Here is a 22,426-nt window from a genome sequence, read left to right as displayed (position 1 = left end):
GAAGAAGGAAACGCGTAAAAACACTGCGAAAAACACATAACCTCCTTGGTGGCGGTAATATTAAAAAATGTAAAAGCGATTGTATTAGTTACACCTCATCCCTATTAATGTGGGACAAGACACCTTCCGGACATCTTTAATCCCCCAAAGAGGATGCGTGAAGCTGGAAAGTTAATTATATGCAGATAATATTGTTTTACCACACGATGTCGCAGGGTTTTCATTATATGTGTCAGGGCTGGGAGGCTTACTCACTTAGCATTGCACTCCGAGGCAGAAGATGGCGTTATTAAGCTCATACTCGAAACCAACTGCCGCAAAAAACCAGGATGATGAGTCCTTAAACAGGGTGAGGAGCGGCAGGAGGAGGGAGCCCACCACATATCAAACTCTGTGCTGTAGCATATGCGGCTAAATCATAAAACTGCCAGCTAAAGCTATGTAGCCTGTGCAACCTGCTCTCTGGCATTCACGGGGACACGAGAAGAGCCGGGGTTTTCTTCTTTCTTTTTAAAGTTTCTAACTGTGATATTTTTAATACTATCCGGGAACAGCAGCAGCAGCAGCAACAACAACAACAACATCATCAGCTGGCGTTTAGCATTAGCAGCCAAGCTTCGCGGAAGGAGGCCGCAGCGCCGGGTGGAGGTTTAACTTTCCCTGCCCTGACGTCCGCACCGAAGTGATATAAACCCAAATGATAAACTGATATTTATTTCCTCTCGGTAAGAATGGATTCCTCTTTGGGGATATGCAGCGAGGAATGCTTGGCAATATCCTTTCTGAGTTATGGTATTTTTTGTTTTGTTTTTTTTGGCTTTAGCTTGTTGGCTAACGTTAGCTTTTAGTGAAGCCCATTAGGCAACGTTAGTAATTCAGTAATATGGAGATATTCAGTAACCGTGCACTTAAATAATCATGTTATAAAGTAGCTACAGCTCACTTTTAATCCAGTTCATTGCTAACCGCACAGATATATGCACAGAGTCATGCAATTAACGCTAATTAAAATCACTTGTACAGAATAACGTTGGCCATCCTTACACCTTTACATCCTTAAGCTAAAAATATTACCTGCACTGGCACCAGCAAACCCAGCATCTGCCGTGCTTTGTCCCACCTCCTGCTGTTTTCATTTATAACCTTAAGTTGCCCACCTTTTAACTGGCATGGCTTGTTCTAACCCTTCGGAGTATCTGTAGTGTAATCTCAGTTTACAAAGCCTGGCGTGACAGTCACTAGTTTCTCATTCTCAGTCACAATAATTCCTTGATTGTGCTGCTCACACTGTAAAATGCCTGGAGCTGAGGTCTGGCCAGAAGGAGCCCAGACTCCTGTCACTAATTGAACGCGGTGGAGAGTTTATGTAAGTATCAATGAGCCAAATGACTGAAAAACAATGTGATTTTTGTCAAGCAGTAGATAAACTTATTGAGAACCATAAGTAGTGGTAATGAGTTGTCAAAATAATTTGAACACTCTTAGGCATTTACTGCAGCACCCTAGGTTTGTGAGAGCTCGTAAAGCTGTGGTTTGTAGCATATCTGAGGTGTCTGCCCAACTCTGGGTTTGTCTTTATGTTTCCTCCTATCTCTGACCCACAATTGCTGTGATATTGGTATGGTTCAAAATACACTCTGTTAGGTCAGAAAGGTGTGTGCCGTGATGGCGTCACACTGAGTACTTGGCAGGATGATGGATAATTATATAGTTTAACTGGCCACTTGGTTAGGTACTAATAATATGGCAGTAACTCAGTGCATTTAGGCATGTAAATATGGTCAAGAAACCCTGCTGAAGTTCAAACTGAGTATCAGAACACGAAAGAGAGGTTATTTATGTGACTTTTATTGTAGTGTGGTTGTTGGTGCCTGATGGGCTGGTCTGAGTATTTTAGCAACTGCTAATCTACTGGGATTTTCCAGCACAGTCATCTTTAGTGTTTACAAAGTTTGGCCTGAAAAAGAGAAAATATCCAGTGTGCTGTAGTTCTGTGGGCAAAAGTGCCTTGTCACAAGTCTGAAGGGAATGGCCAGACTGCTTTTAGCTCACAGGAAGGCTGCATTAAGTCAGATATCCACTCATTACAACTAAAGTATGCAGAAGAGGATCTCTAAACACAGAGAGCTGAACATCATTTACACACCACAGCCTTCCTGCATATTGTTGCTGACCATGGCCACCCTTTATGAATATAGTGTATCCATCTTCTTATGGGTGTTTCAGGCAGGATAGCAGACCATGTCACAAAACTCAAATCATCTCAAACTGGTTTATTTAACATGGCCGTGAGTTTACTGGTACTCAAATGGCCTCCAAAGTCACCAGCTCTCAATCCAATAGAGCACCTTTGGTATTTGTTGGAACAGGAGGGTTGCATCATGGATGTGAAGCTGACATATCTGCAGTAGCTGTGTGATACTGTCATGCCAATATGGAGCAAAAATTTTCCAGCATCTTGTTGTGTCTGTATATAAAGAATTAATTTTGAAGACAAAACTGGGTCTAGCCAAATATTTGCAAGGTGTTCCTAGCAAAGGGCCTGTTGAGTGTAGTTGGATTATCTTTTTAGGGTTGGGCGTTATCTAACCAATAGATCTTGCAATAAGAAAAGGAAAATGATGCATGGCTATAAGTAGAGCTGGGCGATAGAACGATAACGATATGTATCGCGATATAACTTTTACTCGATAGAGAAATTAAGCTATCGCGATAGACCTCGCCGCTCTTGTCGTCTTAAAAAAAAAAAAAAAAAAAAAAGGTCAGCCAATCCAAATTCAGTAGCGCAGAGCCGAACCAATCACAGCCGCAGCGTCACGTCGCGTGACTTGTTACATACAGCACAAGTGCCAAGCCACACGTGTGTTTGTTTGGGAAGCAGGCAGCGGGTAATGGAGGAAATGAGTGTGCCGACTAGAAAAATCAACCGAGCGTGACCGAAGAGAAAACAGATGATGGTTCCAATGCCGGAGAGATTGTCGAACGGAAGAGCCATAGAAGTTCCGTAGGGTGAAGGTATTTCGGCTATTTCAAGTCTGACAAAAAACAGAGTAGCGTGCACTGTAAATTGTGCCGAAAGCAAGTCTGGAAATACAATAAACTGGTGCATGCGTCACACTGTGCGCCACGTTATTGTTTCGGTGAAATGAATTTCTACAAGACTGTTACTGTTAATTCTACTCTCTGCAGTGTTTACTGTCCCTCCACACATACGACTCGGTTCTGCTTCTATGCCCCAGCTTTGTTTACTTTTTCCCACCGAGGCTTCTAGACTTCTGATTGGCCAACATTTCTGCACGGTTAGGAATCTAGCGCCACCTGCTGCTTTGGCATGTTCATAGCAGCGTTTTCCTTCATTTCTGCCTTTATGTGTGGACGGGATTATTTTTTAAAACGAAAACGGAAAATCTCAGTTTTCAAAAATACGTGTGGACGTAGCCTCAGTCTCTGACTGGAAGCGCTAATTCGTCATTCGGCTTTTGTCAGACTAAAGTAACTGTTAAAACTGTTTGAAAAGCTCAGCTATACAACAAGGAGAGATTGAGAATTTCCTTTTAGTTCTCAGTTTATTTGATATTGACAAAAGTTAGTCAGTTTTGTCTGTTCTTCTGTAAAACAAACTAAGATTTATTTTTAGAATTAATATTTTGTTTCTAAGTGGAATTGACAATTTAGTCTGTTTCGTTTGTTCTATTTTGAAACTTAAACGCTTTAGCGGCTGCCTTTTGTGTAGTTTGCAATATTTGCCTTTATTTAGCTGAAAAAGTCTCATGTTCCTTAAGTACATCTACCCTGTTGAACTTATTATGGGAAATAAATATTTAAATAAAAACAAGCTGCTGATTATTTCACATTTTACTTGTGAGCAACGGCACATTTAAATCTTACAAATATAGTTATTTGGCTTATATCGTGATAGATATCATTATCGCCTGAAATGAAAAAAACATATCGTGATATGAAAAAATCTCATATCGCCCAGCTCTAGCTATAAGGAATGATCTGAGAAGTGCTCTTCAGTGGGGCAGGAAGAAGTACAAAGAAAAATAATCCAGGAATAATTGATAGATTTTATGTGGTACATGTAATCATAAATAATTACTGCCTACCTTCAGGTAAAATGATAAGATAAGACTTACTTAAAAGTAGGGGAATTTCTGTCTCAGGCTTTCTCATGGTCCCTGATTTGATTTTACCTGAGAGAGTGCCTCAGTATGTTTCTGTTTCTATATTTTCACTGTAAAATATCTATCCCGATTTCCTGGATTTTGTTCTTTGTAGATTTTAGTTTCCTAGGCTAAATGTAAAAAACAAACAAACAAATGCAACATAACATAGTCAGAAATTTTTAGTGTCAGATGTCATGCAGCACAGCTAAAAGAGTGAATGCTGCAGTTTGAGTGACTCTTCATGGCGCTCTTCCTCTGAGCTCAGAAGGACACTTACAGTGGGGCAAAAAAGTATTTAGTCAGCCACCGATTGTGCAAGTTCCCCCACTTAAAATGATGACAGAGGTCAGTAATTTGCACCAGAGGTACACTTCAACTGTGAGAGACAGAATGTGAAAAAAAAATCCATGAATTCACATGGTAGGATTTGTAAAGAATTTATTCGTAAATTAGGGTGGAAAATAAGTATTTGGTCACCTCAAACAAGGAAAATCTCTGGCTCTCACAGACCTGTAACGTCTTCTGTAAGAAGCTTTTCTGTCCCCCACTCGTTACCTGTATGAATGGCACCTGTTTGAACTCATCATCTGTATAAAAGACACCTGTCCACAGCCTCAAACAGTCAGACTCCAAACTCCGCCATGGCCAAGACCAAAGAGCTTTCGAAGGACACCAGGAAAAGTATTGTAGACCTGCACCAGACTGGGAAGAGTGAATCTACAATAGGCAAGCAGCTTGGTGTGAAAAAATCAACTGTGGGAGCAATCATCAGAAAATGGAAGACATACAAGACCACTGATAATCTCCCTCGATCTGGGGCTCCACGCAAGATCTCATCCCGTGGGGTCAAAATGATCATGAGAACGGTGAGCAAAGATCCCAGAACCACACGGGGGGACCTGGTGAATGACCTGCAGAGAGCTGGGACCAAAGTAACAAAGGTCACCATCAGTAACACACTACAACGGCAGGGAATCAAATCCCGCAGTGCCAGACGTGTTCCGCTGCTGAAGCCAGTGCATGTCCAGGCCCGTCTGAAGTTTGCCAGAGAGCACATGGATGATACAGCAGAGGATTGGGAGAATGTCATGTGGTCAGATGAAACCAAAGTAGAACTTTTTGGTATAAACTCAACTCGTCGTGTTTGGAGGAAGAAGAATACTGAGTTGCATCCCAAGAACACCATACCTACTGTGAAGCATGGGGGTGGAAACATCATGCTATGGGGCTGTTTTTCTGCCAAGGGGACAGGACGACTGATCCGTGTTAAGGACAGAATGAATGGGGCCATGTATCGTGAGATTTTGAGCCAAAACCTCCTTCCATCAGTGAGAACTTTGAAGATGAAACGAGGCTGGGTCTTCCAACATGACAATGACCCAAAACACACCGCCCGGGCAACAAAGGAGTGGCTCCGTAAGAAGCATTTGAAAGTCCTGGAGTGGCCTAGCCAGTCTCCAGACCTCAACCCCATAGAAAATCTGTGGCGGGAGTTGAAAGTCTGTGTTGCTCGGCGACAGCCCCAAAACATCACTGCTCTCGAGAAGATCTGCATGGAGGAATGGGCCAAAATACCAGCTACTGTGTGTGCAAACCTGGTAAAGACCTATAGTAAACGTTTGACCTCTGTTATTGCCAACAAAGGTTATGTTACAAAGTATTGGGTTGTATTTTTGTTATTGACCAAATACTTATTTTCCACCCTAATTTACGAATAAATTCTTTACAAATCCTACCATGTGGATTCATGGATTTTTTTTTTCACATTCTGTCTCTCACAGTTGAAGTGTACCTCTGGTGCAAATTACTGACCTCTGTCATCATTTTAGGTGGGGGAACTTGCACAATCGGTGGCTGACTAAATACTTTTTTGCCCCACTGTATAAGGACGATGCTGCCCGCGGGGCTGTGGTGATATGGTTGAGGGTTCAAGTCCATTCAGCTGATGTAAACTTGCTCCACACATACCACACCACTTCCTAGTTAGAGTTTACTCAACAACTTGTGTGTAACACTTAGTTTGTGTACTTTTTACACCTCTAGCATTTGTTCAGGTTATGTTGTGACAGTGTGGGGTTATTTTAAATTGTCACTGTGGCTTGGGTTGTTAAGCATTTTTTTTTTTTGCACCAGCAGGCAGCTCACTGCAGATTATCTAGAATTCCTTTGCTTCCTAGGCTGTAATGACACTCACATGAGCACACAAGCTACATGCTCAACTAACTCTATTAAAAAACACACTAAACTAACAAGTAGTCCTTACAGGGAGAAATAGCGAGATAACCAGCTCCTGTGTCAGCTTTAATCTTTAAATCTTTCATCAAAGTCCCCCCCGACACCACTTATTCGGGTTGTTAAAATGATTGGCTCAAGAAACTTGAATTTAAATAGTCTCCAGGACATAAAGTTTGCATATATCAGATTTCCAGTCACATCTAATAATAAATGCTTAAAATATTTGCTGATAAAGATATTAATCAATATTAATTTTTAGGCATTTTCGTGGCATTAAAGAAAGCCATGCTTAATTTTGTTTTCGATTTTATTGAGCAAACTATTAGGTGAGGACCTCTGTCTTCTTAGCCAGTTCACTGTTTTCATTTACAATAATGAGGAATCGTGTATTTGCCGCAGTTTAGTGTTTTCCATACTCTCAGCTATAGTAGAGGTGCTACACCCAGAGTGATTAAGGTTATTTTTAAAGATTTTAGACATCCAAAGTTGGTTAAATAGAAATGGATACTAGAAAGTCAGATAAATACGTTTGACAAATCTGAGCATCATGAGGTCCGCCACATATTTTATTCATTGTTCTGTGTTGTGTGGTCATTGTAGTATTTTTATGTTCCCCTGAGGGGTTTTCGATTTTCTCGGTTGTCGATTGTGTAATTTTCAATATCAGACGTTGATTCTGGTCAACGCCGAGTTCCTCTGACACGCTTTTTTTCTCGCATGGCTGAATCATTTTCCTCTCACTATATGCAATTTGACTTATGGTGAAGTGGAAGCGTGGGCAGTTTCCTGAGCGCAGTGTTGACCCCGATTGTTAGTCAGCAAGTGTTAGAAAGGAAAAAATGAGCCTGCCTACATCAAACCACATCACGGACTTGAAGCTGATTAAGCTGAATGTTTATTGACGCAAAGCTTGTGCGGCTCCAGTGGACTTGAATGACACACACTGTTTGTTTGTTAATCTTTAACTGCAGATAAACATACGTTTTGCATGTGTGCATGTGCTTGTTTTAATCACTTGATAGTTATAGTCTATCACTAATCTACCAGCATTGAACCTCAGATGTTGACTTTAATATTTCCATACTGAATGTTGCATGAAACTTGCTGCTAATTGCAAAAGAATGGCCGTTATAAGAGGGTTATATTGCTGCAGGTTGTCTGTATGTTTCTTGTGTTTTAGTTGGATTTACTTCTAAGCTTATGTGTTATTAAGCACCACAGAGCTGATTTTAAGTGGGAGTTTGTACTGTTTTGATCCAGACTGGGTGTTTTAGCCAACCCTGATGCTGTTGTGTCTCGTCCAGTGGCTCAGCTATCGATACCCATCAATGCTAAGTTTGAAATTGTACGAGGTATGTGACCCTTTTATTATTCTCCATTTTTCTCTTGTTTTATATCCTGAGTATAATCAGTCAGGATACGTTTGTGTATTTTCCTGTGAGCTCTCTCCGTCACACCTCACTTTCTTTGACCTCTTTTCCATGTGAAGTTAATGTTTAGTCAATATCACAGCACCAAAAGTAAAAGTGAAAGGAGCTTTTCCATTGCACCTAATGAGAAAGTGTAAAAATTTCCCACACAGTGTCACAGTATGGTGAGCAGTGGTCAACATTAAAAAACTGTAGAAATACCTGTAACAGCACTAAGTTTCCCCCCTGCAGCACTATTTAAGCTCTCCTTTTTTTCCTTTCAGAAGCTGAAGAAGCTCTTCTTATTGATTTGTCAGTAGATCGTAAGTAGTTTTTTTTTTTTCTTTTTCTTTTTCTCTTCTGATATGAGATTTGAGTCAATATAATGTGTAAAAGATCTTTTATAAAAAGGTGTTGGAAGCCAGGCTTTCAGAGGTGAATCATGACATTAATTATAACACAACACCTGTCTAGTTTTACTGCATTGTTAGAGCATGCCTGCAGCTTAATGTCTTTATTTAGTAGTACACTCAGGTCATGAGTTGTCAGGGTTTTCTGAAAGAATGCTGAATTGGTTCACTTCTAAATCAATTTGTTTTGTTTGCCGGACAGTTTGCAAAGTCTAAGGATGTGTGCTTTCTCTTTCCTGCTCAAGCTTCCGTTAAAGTACGAATCAAAGGAGAAAAAGCCCCAGAGCTGCTGTTGGAACTGCAGGATGATGATCGGACTCAGACTTTCCTCACCCAGGTGAAGAGTGCTCAACCAGTAGGTAAGACGCGACTGTTTCATCTAAAGCAGTGGGATAGTTAATTATTTAATGACTCATCTAACATTTATTTACAAAGGGTGGATTACACCTCTTGCTCATTTCCTGTGTTTTCTTGCTGCTGACATACTGGTGGAAAGACTACTTGGCCTCAGTTTTTGAAATCAGATCCACCTCCATGGGTGTAAGCCCACTTCTTTGAATGCAGCAATAAAGGACAAAAAACTTTGTTTGTTTATTGTGATTTCACTCTTAGATTTACGTTTTAGCCTTATAAGCTGTGGCCAGATGTGTTCAGATATACTTATAATGCATAAAGGTCTTAAATGTTATAAGCCTCTGTTATGTTGGGAGCATGAGGAGATTATATTAAATGGTGTTCATGCGTTGCTTTTGCTTTGATCTGCACCTCACTGTGAGTGCTGAAAGAAGTAATAAAGTAATCTTATCCACACCCATCCGTAGTTTATCTTCATTTTATCTGGATATCTTAACTGGAGAGAAGAGCTTCTAGGAATCTGGATGTATAGAAGTAATTCACATGCCGTTGTTGAACTCCTGGCAGCCTTTTGGCTAAGAACACTGGGATAATTGTATTCAGTTACATGACCTAATCTGTACACGTAAGTCCAGGGTGGAGACGTGTAAAGCACTGCAGGATGTGTGTGTTTGTTTTATTTAAAATCATAAATAGTCAAAGTGTATTAAATTTGAAGCTGTGCAGTCTTTTTACGTATAAGTAACCAGTCAGCTGCCTGTAAAACAAAGCTTTGTATTTGTTTTTTCCCCCCTTGCTTGTTTCTGAGGTTCATGATTATATCTGTTCCACACAGATTATAGATGTCATGCATCTTTAGCTGACAGGTTTTTGTAGAACGCACTCTTAGAAAAACCCAGCGTGTGCACTTGCATCCAAAAATACAAGACAAGGAAATGGCCTTGCATGCCTTGAGTGGTTTGTATTATAGCGTGACATAAATGTAAAAGAAGATCTGTTATTTCCTTAATTTATATACAAAGTAAATTAAAAAACGGTCTAATTTACATGGATTTTTCCTAATTGCTTTTGTGTTTAAACCGTGGCTTTAAAAGTCTTTTGCTTTTCCTTTTGCCTGTTTTTCAAAAGTGCAGTAGAGACACAAGAATTAATGTGCTGGAAAATGTAGTCCAGCTGGCCAAGAGTTTAACCCGTACACACCCTAACTAAACATCCTCCCTGGCTTTTGAATCAGCGTTTTGGTTACGAGCTCAATGACCAACATCTTGCTGTGACAAATATTTTGAAGCAGGATGGTGGTGGCACTCTGAGGAGCTGTTATTTCTCAGAACCTGTTCATCCAGTTTACCGTCATTTGCTGGTTAATGCTCATCATATCCTTCAGTAAAAGAAGTACCAGAAACCCTTTCCTTATCGCTCTTGTCATAAGGCGCATGTTCATGTGATGACGTTTCTCTTGTGATTGCTGTTCGTCTTAACAGGATGTTTAATGTGGTCTTTCTGCCCCTGTTTCCAAGACCACATCTCTTTTCGTTTTACACTTGATTATTTTACGCAGGTTATTTTTATTTTAAGTTATCTTGTAGAAATAATGCTGACTAAATTTTGGTTCTGATCCTTTTCATCTCAACGGGCACATGTATTAAGAAGCTCGATTTTGCTCTTTTGTGCTGCTATCTAACGCTGCTAATTGACTTTCTTAGTCAAACCTGCCAAACCAACAGCGATGGAGCCCATTACACCAACACCACAGAGAACTCCAGTACCTGTGCCTCCGCAAAGGATTGCTAAGACAGCTAACCCACCCAAACCCACTAGTGCAGTGCCCCCCAGTCTTAATAACAACACTCCATCAACTCTGAATAACACAAGTAAGAATAAAAGCACTCATAATAGTTGATACAAAAAAGTCTTAATTCTTTTTAAGTTTACTTTTGTTTTTCACTTTCTCTGTCTGAAGATCCAGTTCAGTCACTTGTTCCAGACTTTGGCTTTGAGAACAACCACACTTTCCAAGTGGAAGAAAAGAAAAATCACCAGAATCGCATAGTTGCCTCTAGGGAGCCTCCACCTCTCCCTCCACTACCTCCTCGCAAAGCTTCTTCTATTCCATCCTATCCTCCGCGGCCTGCTCCAGTCCCTAAAGACAGAGCTGCCTCCTTACAGGCCAAAGACAGCTCCTCAGTCACTAGCAGCAAGTCAGAGTAAGTTAACCTCTGTCACAGCTAAGTAGATTTACTGTACATTAAAACTATTTTGATTAGCAAGCAAAATGTCCATAATACTGCTGGTTTGAAAGTATTTTCCCCTGCTTTTTCAGTAGTTTTAGGTCAGGGTTTGACCGTGCAGACAGGCCACCATCTTGGTGTGAGAGCCCCACCACTAACAGCATGAGACAGGCCATGTTCTCCACCCAGGCAGGTCAGAGAGAATACCTAATCAAACACCGCCTGGGCAAGAAGGAGAACGAGTATGTGGATATCCGGCCCTTCAAGTAAGTGGAATTCATTAATTTCTTTTTGTTTAGATAAGAAGAAAAAACTCGTGTGAAAATATGATTTAGACATTATAGTTTAGTTTAGAAATGAGAAAAAAATACACTAGGTGCTTGTCTCTGATGTTTTTTTTTATTTTCCTTTGCTTTTTGTGTGCCTTCAAATCACATGTTTAATCTGCATGAGGTCTGAACCAAAGATTGATCCGATTCTTTCTACCATTTTTAGTCTGCTGGACTTCTGCTCTATGCATCTGAGCTTCTATAAAAAAAACAAGAAAAAAAATCATAAAATAAAACAAACCAAAAAGATTCTTCACCATTTTCATAACACTGAGTGGAAAGTTGCCTCTGAAACATGCTGCTGCACATCTGGTAGAAGTAGGGCTGTTCGATATAACGATATATATCTGATAACAATATAAAAACGTCTATTGTTTCCTATTACGCTATCGTTTGTTTTGTGTTGTCGTAAATTAAACTGCTTACAGCAATATTTTTTTTCATCGTTTTGATGGCTATTTTAACTTCCCAAAGATGTAATATAACCACACTACTGACGGACAAGCGGCTGTTTTTACGCGTTGTCGTTAGCAACAACGACGGTAAAACCGTTGCGTGGCTCCGCTGTCCGCTTGTTTGTTTTCCATGTAAACCTTTCACAATAAAGCTCAAGATCCTGTTGAGACTTTTCAAAATAAACTGAATCATGTGAAAGAGTATGCAGAGTTTACGGATGAGAAGCAAAAAGAGCCGTCAGGCTCTCAACGTTGGAAACTAGCATTGATTGCAAGAGCAAATTCACTCTGGGAACTTAACTGAAAGTGAACAGAAGCCAAAAACTGAAGAATACTACTTTTGTTGGCATTAAATATATAAACTGCATGTTTCCTAGGTTTTTCACAGGTACGTGGAATGTGAACGGCCAGTCTCCAGACAGCAGCCTCGAACCGTGGCTCGGCTGTGACCCTGAACCTCCAGATATATATGCTCTTGGGTCAGTAAGAAATCATACAGTACATTTGTTGCAAAAAAAAAAAAATCATATCATGTTATTCTCAGGTTGTAAGTGTGATGATTTGGGTTATGCTTCTAGTTTTCAAGAATTGGACCTGAGCACTGAGGCTTTCTTCTACATGGACTCATCCAAAGAGCAGCTGTGGGTCGATGCTGTGGAGAGAAGCCTGCACTCAAAAGCCAAGTACAAGAGGGTGAGCAGAGAGACTTTCTAAAAGATGAGTTGACTAAAAAGTGAAGCCCTAATGTGGAGCACAACAGGAAAACACAATGATGGGAAAACACTGTGGAATAAGTTGAACTCCTCACCTTTGCACATGCATCCTGCCAAATTGATGAGTAGGTGGGTAAAAATATGAATTTTCATTTTTTATTGCTTCAGGTTCGGATCATACGACTCGTTGGGATGATGCTTGTAGTTTATGTTAAAAAGACGTACAAGAATCACATAAAAGATGTGGCTGCTGAGCACGTGGGGACAGGAATCATGGGAAAAATGGTATGTTCACACTAAGACAAAATACAACGTGGCTGAAAACCATAAATGAGCCATGACTTTTTAAAAATTTTTTTTTATTGAAGTATCAAAGATCATGATGAGCATGTAAACTGTCTGACTGTGAGATATCCCTGCTATCTTGCACCTTTAGCTTCTTGGGTAATGTTTTTAATGAACGTGAAGTTGTTGGATCACTGTTTTGGATTAATTAAATACTAAACATGTTATCTGCAGTTTGCATTGATATCCTGGGTTTATTTACCTGAGTGTCAATAAGTCATTCTTGTTTTATTTATCTTTCAGGGGAACAAAGGAGGCGTAGCAGTGAGGTTTGTTTTCCACAACACTAGCTTCTGCATCGTCAATTCCCATCTAGCAGCACATGTGGAAGACTTTGAGCGCCGCAATCAGGACTATAAAGACATATGTGCACGCATGACCTTCCACTTACTGGACTACCCTCCTCTCAGCATCGTCAAGCACGAGTGAGTGCCTCAGTCATTCGCATCCAGAAATAATGTGCAGTGGATGACTTTACTGTGAGCCTTAGGTTTTGTTTACCACTCCTTTAATTTAGTCTGTTACAGTTTCATTACATAACCAGTTTTGTAATGAAATTATAAATCTCTGATTTCTGAATCATCATATTCATTACCAAGATGCTACTTACAGCGCTTTCTGCTTCTTTGGTGTGTTTTAGTGTTGTAATCTGGCTCGGGGACCTAAACTATCGTCTATTTATTACCGATGCTGCTGACGTCAAACAATTCATTGTTCAGGGTGATCTAAAGAAGCTTCAGGAGTATGATCAGGTAAGAAACTGTTACCTTGCTCAATGTTTCCTGTGAAACTGACATAAATCTCACTACTGTTTTGGCTGCCTTTTAACATTTAAAAACGGGGACAGTTCCTCTTTTTTATTTTGTTACTGTTAGGAACAGGAAAATGCCTCCCTCACTGCTTCTTACCCTCGCTTGTAATTTTAACGTTTTCGGAACAAGCATGAAAGAAGTTAAAAATGTCCACTCACTGGCCACTATTAGATGCTCATTCGCTCATCAATGCAAATATCTAACTAAATATAGATGGATAGATAGAGATATACATAGATAAAGATTTGGACTTGATTTTGAAACTGAGAATCAGAGTAGGGAAGAAAGGGTTTTTTTTTAAATTTTATTTTAAGTGACTTGTACCGTGGCATGGTTGTTGGTGCAGGTGACGGGGTCCAACCTGATACTAGCAAGGTGCAGATAATAAAGTGACCTATGGGTGTTTTTTCATTTTATCCTTGTCAGATTCTTATCTGCAGTTGTTCAGTTCTTAGTATGTAAATAAAACCGTGCTTATCTTGGTAAGTAGACTGTGCTTATGTTTGCAGTTTGTCAGATGTCATCCTGTCTGTTAAGTTCGGAAAAATTAAAACACAAAGTATTTCTTGATAAATATGAACTGGGAAAAGAAATAAGGGAAGCTGATTGTCAAACACTGGTATTACTTACTGTCAGGTTGTGTAATCTTTCAGTTTCTTTCGCCTATTTATTTCCAAGCAGATGAGCTCTGTTTTGACTTTTTGAATAAACAATATTTTCCTGTTTCTAATTTGTAGCTGAACGTTCAGAGGCAGACAAAGAAGGCCTTCACAGACTTCATGGAAGGGGATATTACCTTCATTCCCACATACAAGTTTGACCCTAAAACTGATCGATGGGACTCCAGGTAAAGCCACGTCCCTCTGTTGAATATAGCAAACACAGAAGCTTTTTCTTGTTTTGTTTTTTTTGTTTGTTTTTGTCCAAATTTGCTATTCATAGAAAAAAGTAACCAAAGGTCATCATACATATAAGCCATGTTAAACTACAGTGTGAGGGTTGAAAGGGTTGTGGTGTTCTGTTTTTCTTGAATAAAATATCTTATCTTGAATCCTGACTACACTGTTTTTTCCCCGGCCTTTTTGTTACACTAACATACAGTGTCAGCATTACTGTATTTGTGAGATTTCTGACTCTGCTTCTGAAACTGTGCCTGTTTCCTGCAGTGGGAAGTGCAGAGTCCCAGCTTGGTGTGACAGAATCCTGTGGAGGGGCAGCAGTGTCCAGCAGCTAGCATACCGGAGTCACATGAGAATGCAAACTAGCGATCACAAGCCCGTCAGCTCCCTCTTTAGTATAGGGGTGAGGATCTCTGCAGTCGCATAAAGCTGGCAGTCTTGCGTTTCATGTTTTTTACACAAAACAAATGCTATTGCATGAATAAAAGTTACATTAATATTTGCATTCATGCGTTTGTGTAACAGGTGAAGGTGGTAGATGAGCAGCGCCACAAGAAGGTGTTTGAGGAGATTGTTCGAGCAATGGACAGGATGGAAAATGACTGCCTTCCATCTGTTTCTCTAAGCAGGAGAGAGGTAAGAGTACTGTTACACTATGGGTCTCTCTTAAGTTTATTCTTAATATAATCTTGCTTCTCTTCCTTTGCTCTGCAGTTTACATTTGAGAATGTCAAGTTCAGGCAGCTTCAGAAGGAGCGCTTCCTAATAAAAAATGATGGGCAGGTACCCTGTCACTTCGCCTTCATCCCCAAACTTAATGACTCGCAGTATTGCAAGCCTTGGCTGCGAGCTGAGCCCAGCGATGGAATGCTGGATCCAAGTGAGTCCCATAGATCCCAGTAACACTCTTACTTTGTTAAACTCCTTAATCTTGTTGGTTCAAATTTTAGACCTATAACCAAGATCTGTGAAGTAGTTTAACAACTGGTACTGAATGCATCCCGTTGTATCCTTTTTTTTAAATGATCACTAGCTGTTAAATGCACTTAATGTTAATTTTGTTAAAAATGAGTTTACCACTCCTCTATGCCCCGTATAAGTAAAAAGTAGATCATTGAGGCACAGTTAAAAACACGTTTTCCCTGCAGGAGAGTTTGCACTAATCCTCCCTTATTGTCTTGAACAGATGAGACCCTGGAGATCTATCTGGAGGTGTATGTCAGTAAAGACTCTGTCACACTGCTCAACTCTGGAGAAGATAAAATAGAGGACATCCTGGTGCTTCATCTGGACCGTGGCAAAGACTACTTTATTACAATCTCAGGCAATTACCTGCCCAGCTGCTTTGGCACCTCGCTGGAGACTCTGTGCCGCATGAAGAAGCCCATCAGAGAAATCCCCATTACCAAACTCATTGACCTGGTAAGAGGAAGCTAGTCTGGCAATCTTGAAGAGACTGATGCTTTTAGTACAGTGTAAACAGATAGGATTAGTGAACAGAGACATATTTTCCTGAGATTTGTTCAAACTGATTGCACACAGCAGATAGAGTAGGGTTTTTTTAACAACCTGAACCCTGGGCTAGGAGGCATTAGGGGTTCTTCTGTCTCGTAGGGTAAACTCAGTCACAGAGAGAGCCTATATTTGGAGACTGTAAAATATCTCAAACTATATTTCTGGCTATGAGGGGCCAAGGGAACAAGGAAGTGGCAAAAACATAGGAAGGGAGCTCCTAAAGAAAAGGAAAGACTGGCTCAGCTTAGACCCACTTTAGTTTCTTTCATATAAATAGACTCCTCTAACTTTACATGATTTCCTCTGTCTGCTTCTATTATGCTATTTTGATCTAATCTGATCTGGGTTTGGGATGTAGAACTACTATCACGGAGTACTTCTTTAGCTCTACTTTAAGCTTTTTCATTTTCCTGCTGCACTACTGATTTGATCAAATGATTTGTGCAAAAACAAAACAAAACAAAACAATCCAGAATCTGTCACTTTTCTGACACTTTTTCTGTTTATCCCTGGTGCTTCTCTCTGCTTTCTTTCCTCCTTTGTTTCTCTTCATCGCCTCTTCTTGCCTTGATCATTCATTTCCACCTCTTCACTGTGGCTGTGGGCTGACTTCTTGCTCAGGGAGAGGACAGCTACATGGAGAAGGTAAAATATTAACACGGATACTGATCACTTATCAGGCACAACAAGGTCACTTTAAGTTGAGATACAAGACCACCTCTTTTATCAGCTTTATGGGGCATTATTAATCTCCCTCTTTGTTTATGTTATATATAGAAACTGGTTCCTATACTATAAAGGTCAGTCCCATTATTAATGTGTGTTATGTATGAGGATGAACTTTTTCCAGCTTTATAACACAGCAGATTTCACAGAGGTGAACCATTTTTTGCCAGTGGACATAAAATTAATCTTTGATCATGAAAAGAAGTGATTTTTAATGAAAAAAAAAAAGATCTGTGTCCAGCTCCTGAATTGTGTCGGCATTTCAGACTTTGCATGTAATCACTGAGAGCCAAAATCCCAGGTTTGAGACGGCTATAAAGATTCAGACAGTTTTTTCTGCTAGTGGATCTTTATGATGTCAGAGAGAAAGAGAATTTCTTTTCAATAATATACCAAGACAGCAGCCACCTGCTGCACGAATCTGTTTGTAATGGGTAGCAAATCGGAAGAAAACTGACTGAAAATGAATGGAGCTTAAATAGCTTGTTTGAAACGATGTCTCGAAATGATGTGAAGTTTGATTATGAAGCCACAGAGTGTTTTTATCATTGAAATCTCTGTGTTTTGAAACTGAAAACTTAAACTGGGAAACCGTAGACACCGAGTGCCGTTTAGCAACCTGTGGTTGACAATTCATTAGCCAATAAAGATAATCAGAATAATCCTCCATTCTGACTCTACATGTTTTTATGGACATCAAACTAGTGACTCAGCCCATAAAGTCGTCAGAAAAGTGTGTGCTGGTGTCACAGAGCGAGGAAGCTACAGCTATACAACTAGAAGTCTCTTTGCAACCTCATGAGTCGCCCCCTGGTGGTCATTAAAATGAATGCAGGTTTGAAGCACTCAGCTTTGGTTCTGTCAGGCGAAGCCGAAGGACTGCGTCAGTGCTCAGTATACTGTAAATAAGGATTATTTTAAACGATTAGTCAAATATAAGTATCCTTTATTTTTGTTCAGCTACCATTATTAATCAGTACACACCCTTAGAAGCTAATCAGAAAGTGAATCAGTGTGTGCTCGTCTCACATCTCCCAGCCCTGACACAGGCAGCATTTGGTAATCCACAGGCAATCAGAGACCAGACAAAGCTTTAGTTTGGTTATACTCTGAGTGTGATTGTGTGTGGGGGGGGGTTAGTCGCCTATTAAATCTTTCATGGGCCATTGAGAGCAGAGAGGAAACATCAGCCTGGTGAAAGTCAGACACACTAAATCTCATTTCACAGCAGGCTTGCCTTGCTGCACAGCTCCTTTATGCACATGACTGAAGCTAATGAGAGGGAGTGTTGAAGCTGAGACATTCATATGAAGTCTAACTGCAGACCTCCTCTTCCTTTTTATGACTTGATGAGTGAAAATGGGAAACAGAGAACCACTTAGAATATAAGCATGCTCCATTTTCTTGACACTGGCGCAATGTAATGCGTTTTATGTAAAAGCTTTTTGGCCTTGATCGCTGTAAGATTAATTACAATGTAAATATACTTCTTACACCATATTACATTAGTTCTGTATGTTAGCATCTTCCCAGCTGCTCTCCAGTTTCCTCTGCCCTCATGTGCAGGCTCAGTAGCTGGGGTTATTTTTAGGTGTCTCTCGTGAGTCTCGGGGATCCATTTTCAGTGACAAAAAGGATGTGATATCCAGCTCTGAGTAAAATGGCTTTCATACAAGTCTCCAGAGATGATACTGACCTCACTGCTACACTAATGGATGTGATTTTTCATGTGAAACCATTATTATGTGTTACACCTGATCAAATCGGTATAAACACTGTATGACAGTAGTACTCCGCTACTGTTTGTCAGAATAAGACATTTTGATTTTTGTCCAAACAGGAAAAGTCCAAGATGAACTTCCTGATGGTGGATGGAGCCGGTACTGAGGACAAACCTCTAAAGATCCCCAAGGAGGTGTGGATTCTGGTCAACCACCTCTACACAAAGTCCTGTGATCAGGTGAGAGAGCTTCAGCTCGTTTCTGGATATGCCAACATTTTTTCACCTCTAGGAAAGAGTTTAGATTTACATAAATTCTTGCAGTGCTTACTGTCTGATGCATTTCTTTATTGCCAACTGAAGCTAACATTACCCCTCATTGACATACTTGATAAATAATGTTATTAAAGGGGACATACTGTGTTTATTTATAGGTGGATGATGTTGTTATTATTATTGTTATTACTATTATGATTATTATTACTAGTATTATTGTTGCACTCTGCTAGAGTAGCTTAGCATGATAGGTCTCTTTTGGAGAATGTCTGTGTGCTTGAAAAGGCCACTGACACACTGAAAAACAGCATTTTAGAGAGGGAACATCAACAAATACAAATGATGAGCAAAAACCTAATGGTACTGTTATCTTAGAATAACCTGAAATTACTGATAATGTTTCATACGTTTGTGCAGTGTTTTGTAAAACAGTGTCCCGTGAAACCATTATCTTAAAATATCATCCGTTTGAGGAAAAACTTGATCCTGCTTAGTTTTGTGCATTTTCAGATAACTCGAGTTTCTGAGTTCTTTATTTTGGCCTGTAGAATAATTAACGAGTGCAATAGATGGTCTGTTGAGTAATGGCAAACATATATAGGTTGTCTGTTTTTCTCTGAAGGGAAAAGACTGGAAAAGAAGTCAATAAATAGGACCTTTTAGTTATAGGAGTTAGACACAAAGGGCTTAACCAACGTGTTTTGGCTTCTTCAAACTTTATTCTCAGCTCCATGCACCTTGGAAGTGGGTGGAGTGCCAGAAACCTTCAGTCTGTTTCATTTGTCCCTGGTTGTCTTTCAGGAGGACTTATTTCAGACACCAGGCCTACAGGAGGAGCTGCAGAGCATCATCGACTGTCTGGACACCAGCATCCCTGACTCCATCCGTATCCTATAAAGCCAGTTCTAAAAGCAGAGCAGATTACATAACAGGGTTTTTTTTTGTCATCCGTTGATGGCAATAAGTGTTAAAATCCATGTCAGCTGGTTTACAGCTGGTAGTAAGACGTTCAGGCAGGAGCAGAGTTCAGAGACTATGTGAAAATATGGACCTACAAGAATTTTCTTAACTGTTGGTGTAGCTGGTTGTAACCACTCTGTGGCTGAGGCACTGCTGATCTTCTTGGAGGCTTTGCCAGAGCCAGTGGTGTGCTATGAACTCTACCAACGGTGCCTAGACTGCTCTAACGACACCCGCCTCTGCAAACAGGTACAGTCTGATTTATAAAGAGTGAGGCATCGTGTTCATGTACAGATGAGTGCAGTTCGTTTTATGATGTGGTTAATCTCTGTGCTGACCTTGATTTTTGACAGTTGATCTCCCAGTTGCCCCGGGCTCACCGCAATGTGTTTCGCTACTTGATGGCCTTTCTGAAAGAACTTCTCAAACACTCACAGAACAACAATCTAACAGCCAGTCTCCTTGGTAAGGTCATCTCCATATATCATAATACAGAGTTTATTTAAGCAGATTCTTCCATCACAACCACTTAGTTCTGAATTAGCAGTAGGACAATATTAATTTAAGTAAATTGAATCTTTTCAAATTAAGAGCACAAATCAGTGAATTTTAAAATTGTTAAATATATAAACTATTACATTGTGCACCACAATACAGTTACGCTGTAACCAAATCAGAGACGGAGCTTCCAGGCCTTCATATAATAAAATGCCAGTATTGGATTGAGTTTATACAATAGTAACCATATATTAGATTAAACATTTGTGACCTAAAAGGCATAATGTGAGTAACTAATAAATTTGCATTTTGTATGTTAAATGTTGACCTGTTATTTGCGGTCAGTCTCAATCACTGACATTTTTCCCCCTGTTCTTTTACCTTAGCTACCCTCTTTGCCAGCCTCCTCATTCGACCACCTCCCAATTTTGTGGGCAGGCAGACGTCACACGAGCGCCAGAAAGCCATCGATTTTGTTCTGGGTTTCCTAATGGCCGGAGATGAGGAGTAACATTGAGGGTTAATTATGGTGTCAGTTTGGCCTGGAGCTGATTCCCAGCCTGGCTCTTCGGTTGTAAAGGACCTGGTATTTTGACATCGACTGGAGACCAGTGCAGTTCTTCTGCACCCTACCTTTTACAAACTGTCGTGTTAATATGTAAGGTACTGAAGACTCTTATTAGAACTGGCATATCTTCAATCCATGCACAATAGGACTAGTTGCAGGATTTGGAAGCATTTGGGAGAGGTTTGAACTGATGCACTTTGTGATGACATAAAGGACCTGTGCCTCCTGACTAGAGTTGACACTTCTTCATGTAGGTGCTCTTGCCAAAATAACCCCTAAGCCGTGAGTGTTATAAATGTGAAAACACTATATATATATATATGTATCCATAGATGCTAAATAGGAGACTCACTTACACTAAAGAAATGAAGAGACTTCTTTAGGTTTGAATAAATGGACTGAAGATGTTTAGATATATTGTTAAAATAGTTTGAAATGGGATGATCATGCAAATCTGTCACTAAGAATGTTAATGCATAAGATAAATCATGACAATCATTTATTTTGCAGCGTTTAGCTGAGGGGACAATATTAAGATACCTTTGAGCTTATCCATGGTATTGTAACTGTTTATTTATGTTTTTGTTTTCCTCCAAGTTTGCACCATGTGAACACTTTCTACTGCAGTTTACTTTCAGTTTTAAAATGTTTAATTGGGTGTCTTCTTGCGTGTTTTTATCACCCTGTTGTAGAAAACTCTTGGTTGTAAGTGTTTGCTGTGTTTTGTGTAACTTCAGCCGTCAGCCTTACCTCCAGTTTCCTCATTTCCTCTTGACTTGCGAAACAAGTCTGTTAACACACTAACTTTCTGGTCAATCGGAATCGGGTGGAGATCTCACTCTTTTCTGGTGGTGTAAATAGTGACTGTTTACCTGTTACCTGGTTGTTTGACTGTCTGCTGGTATGAATCTGTGATGGTGTTTAGTTTGTCCTGAAGGTGGTACTGTTGGTGTGCGTCTACGTGTGTTTACATGTCTTCTCCCTCACTTAAAGCTCTTTATTCATTGTTTTTAGGCAGTTCTGTCCCCTTAGGGTAAATCCAAAAGACTAATGTTCTCATTTGAACTCATGCAGCATTTTCTGGGTGTGAAATTAGCAGATTTTAATGGCTCATTACTCTGCAGGAAGCTGCCTGTCTTTGTGCCACAGAGGACCATTCTGTTCTGCAGCTGATTCTCTGTAATAAGGAACTTCTAAGGCCCATTTCCTCTGAAACGGTTTAACCCATAAGCTTTTCACATTAATGACGTAATAATTTACCCACGATGCCAGAAAAACCAGAGTTTTTTCACACATGCCCCAGGACCTTTGCAGACGACATATACACATGATGCAATGTGAAAATGCTGACAATCGTGACTCTTGTATAAATAACTGTTGGTCTGAAGTAGCTCATTCTGCCTTATTAACATCCTTACTTCAAAATCCTCTGTTGGCCTTTTTCAAACTGAGATTTGCCAAACGGTGGCATGAGTCTATGGAACAATTATTTTGGGGATTTTCTTTTTATATATAGATTTGGGAGAACTGTTTTACAACAACCTTTCATTTTTGTCTGTAGAAATACAAGCTTCATGATGTCAAACAGAAGAATCAGTGTAATCACCACCCTCTGATTTTTATGTGTTGTCTTATTCCACTCTACCAACTGATGTTAACAGTGTGTGGATTCATTGTTGTTCCTCTTTTCAGTTTTGTCACAAAACTGAGGTACGTTCAAAGGTACACAAGGATACATTTGTTTTCAACTTCTCAGATATTTTTTTTTATTTTTAATTTATTTAAATGAAATAAAACTGTGTATA

The 22,426-nt window shown here is 39.9% G+C and overlaps 1 protein-coding gene across 1 annotated transcript; it reads left to right on the top strand.

The window, feature by feature from the left end:
• Positions 1-1,274: 1,274 nt before the first annotated feature.
• Positions 1,275-22,370, top strand: ocrl (OCRL inositol polyphosphate-5-phosphatase; the record flags this gene model as incomplete). Its single annotated transcript, XM_085365151.1, has 23 exons — positions 1,275-1,366; positions 7,665-7,756; positions 8,098-8,136; positions 8,469-8,582; positions 10,281-10,448; positions 10,538-10,781; positions 10,898-11,071; positions 11,967-12,068; positions 12,168-12,282; positions 12,471-12,587; positions 12,891-13,072; positions 13,288-13,399; positions 14,197-14,306; positions 14,626-14,761; positions 14,884-14,994; positions 15,073-15,238; positions 15,545-15,780; positions 16,495-16,518; positions 18,440-18,559; positions 19,397-19,481; positions 19,677-19,804; positions 19,909-20,020; positions 20,440-22,370. Coding segments are annotated over 23 exons (2,904 nt in total), but the record flags the coding sequence as incomplete, so codon positions are not given.
• Positions 22,371-22,426: the final 56 nt, after the last annotated feature.

The sequence above is a fragment of the Diplotaxodon limnothrissa genome, linkage group LG2, assembly GCF_057381915.1.
Source record: "Diplotaxodon limnothrissa isolate DT_005_m linkage group LG2, D_limnothrissa_male_GT1.1, whole genome shotgun sequence".
Taxonomy (NCBI): Eukaryota; Metazoa; Chordata; class Actinopteri; order Cichliformes; family Cichlidae; genus Diplotaxodon; species Diplotaxodon limnothrissa.
This window is presented reverse-complemented; position numbering and strand designations above follow the sequence as displayed.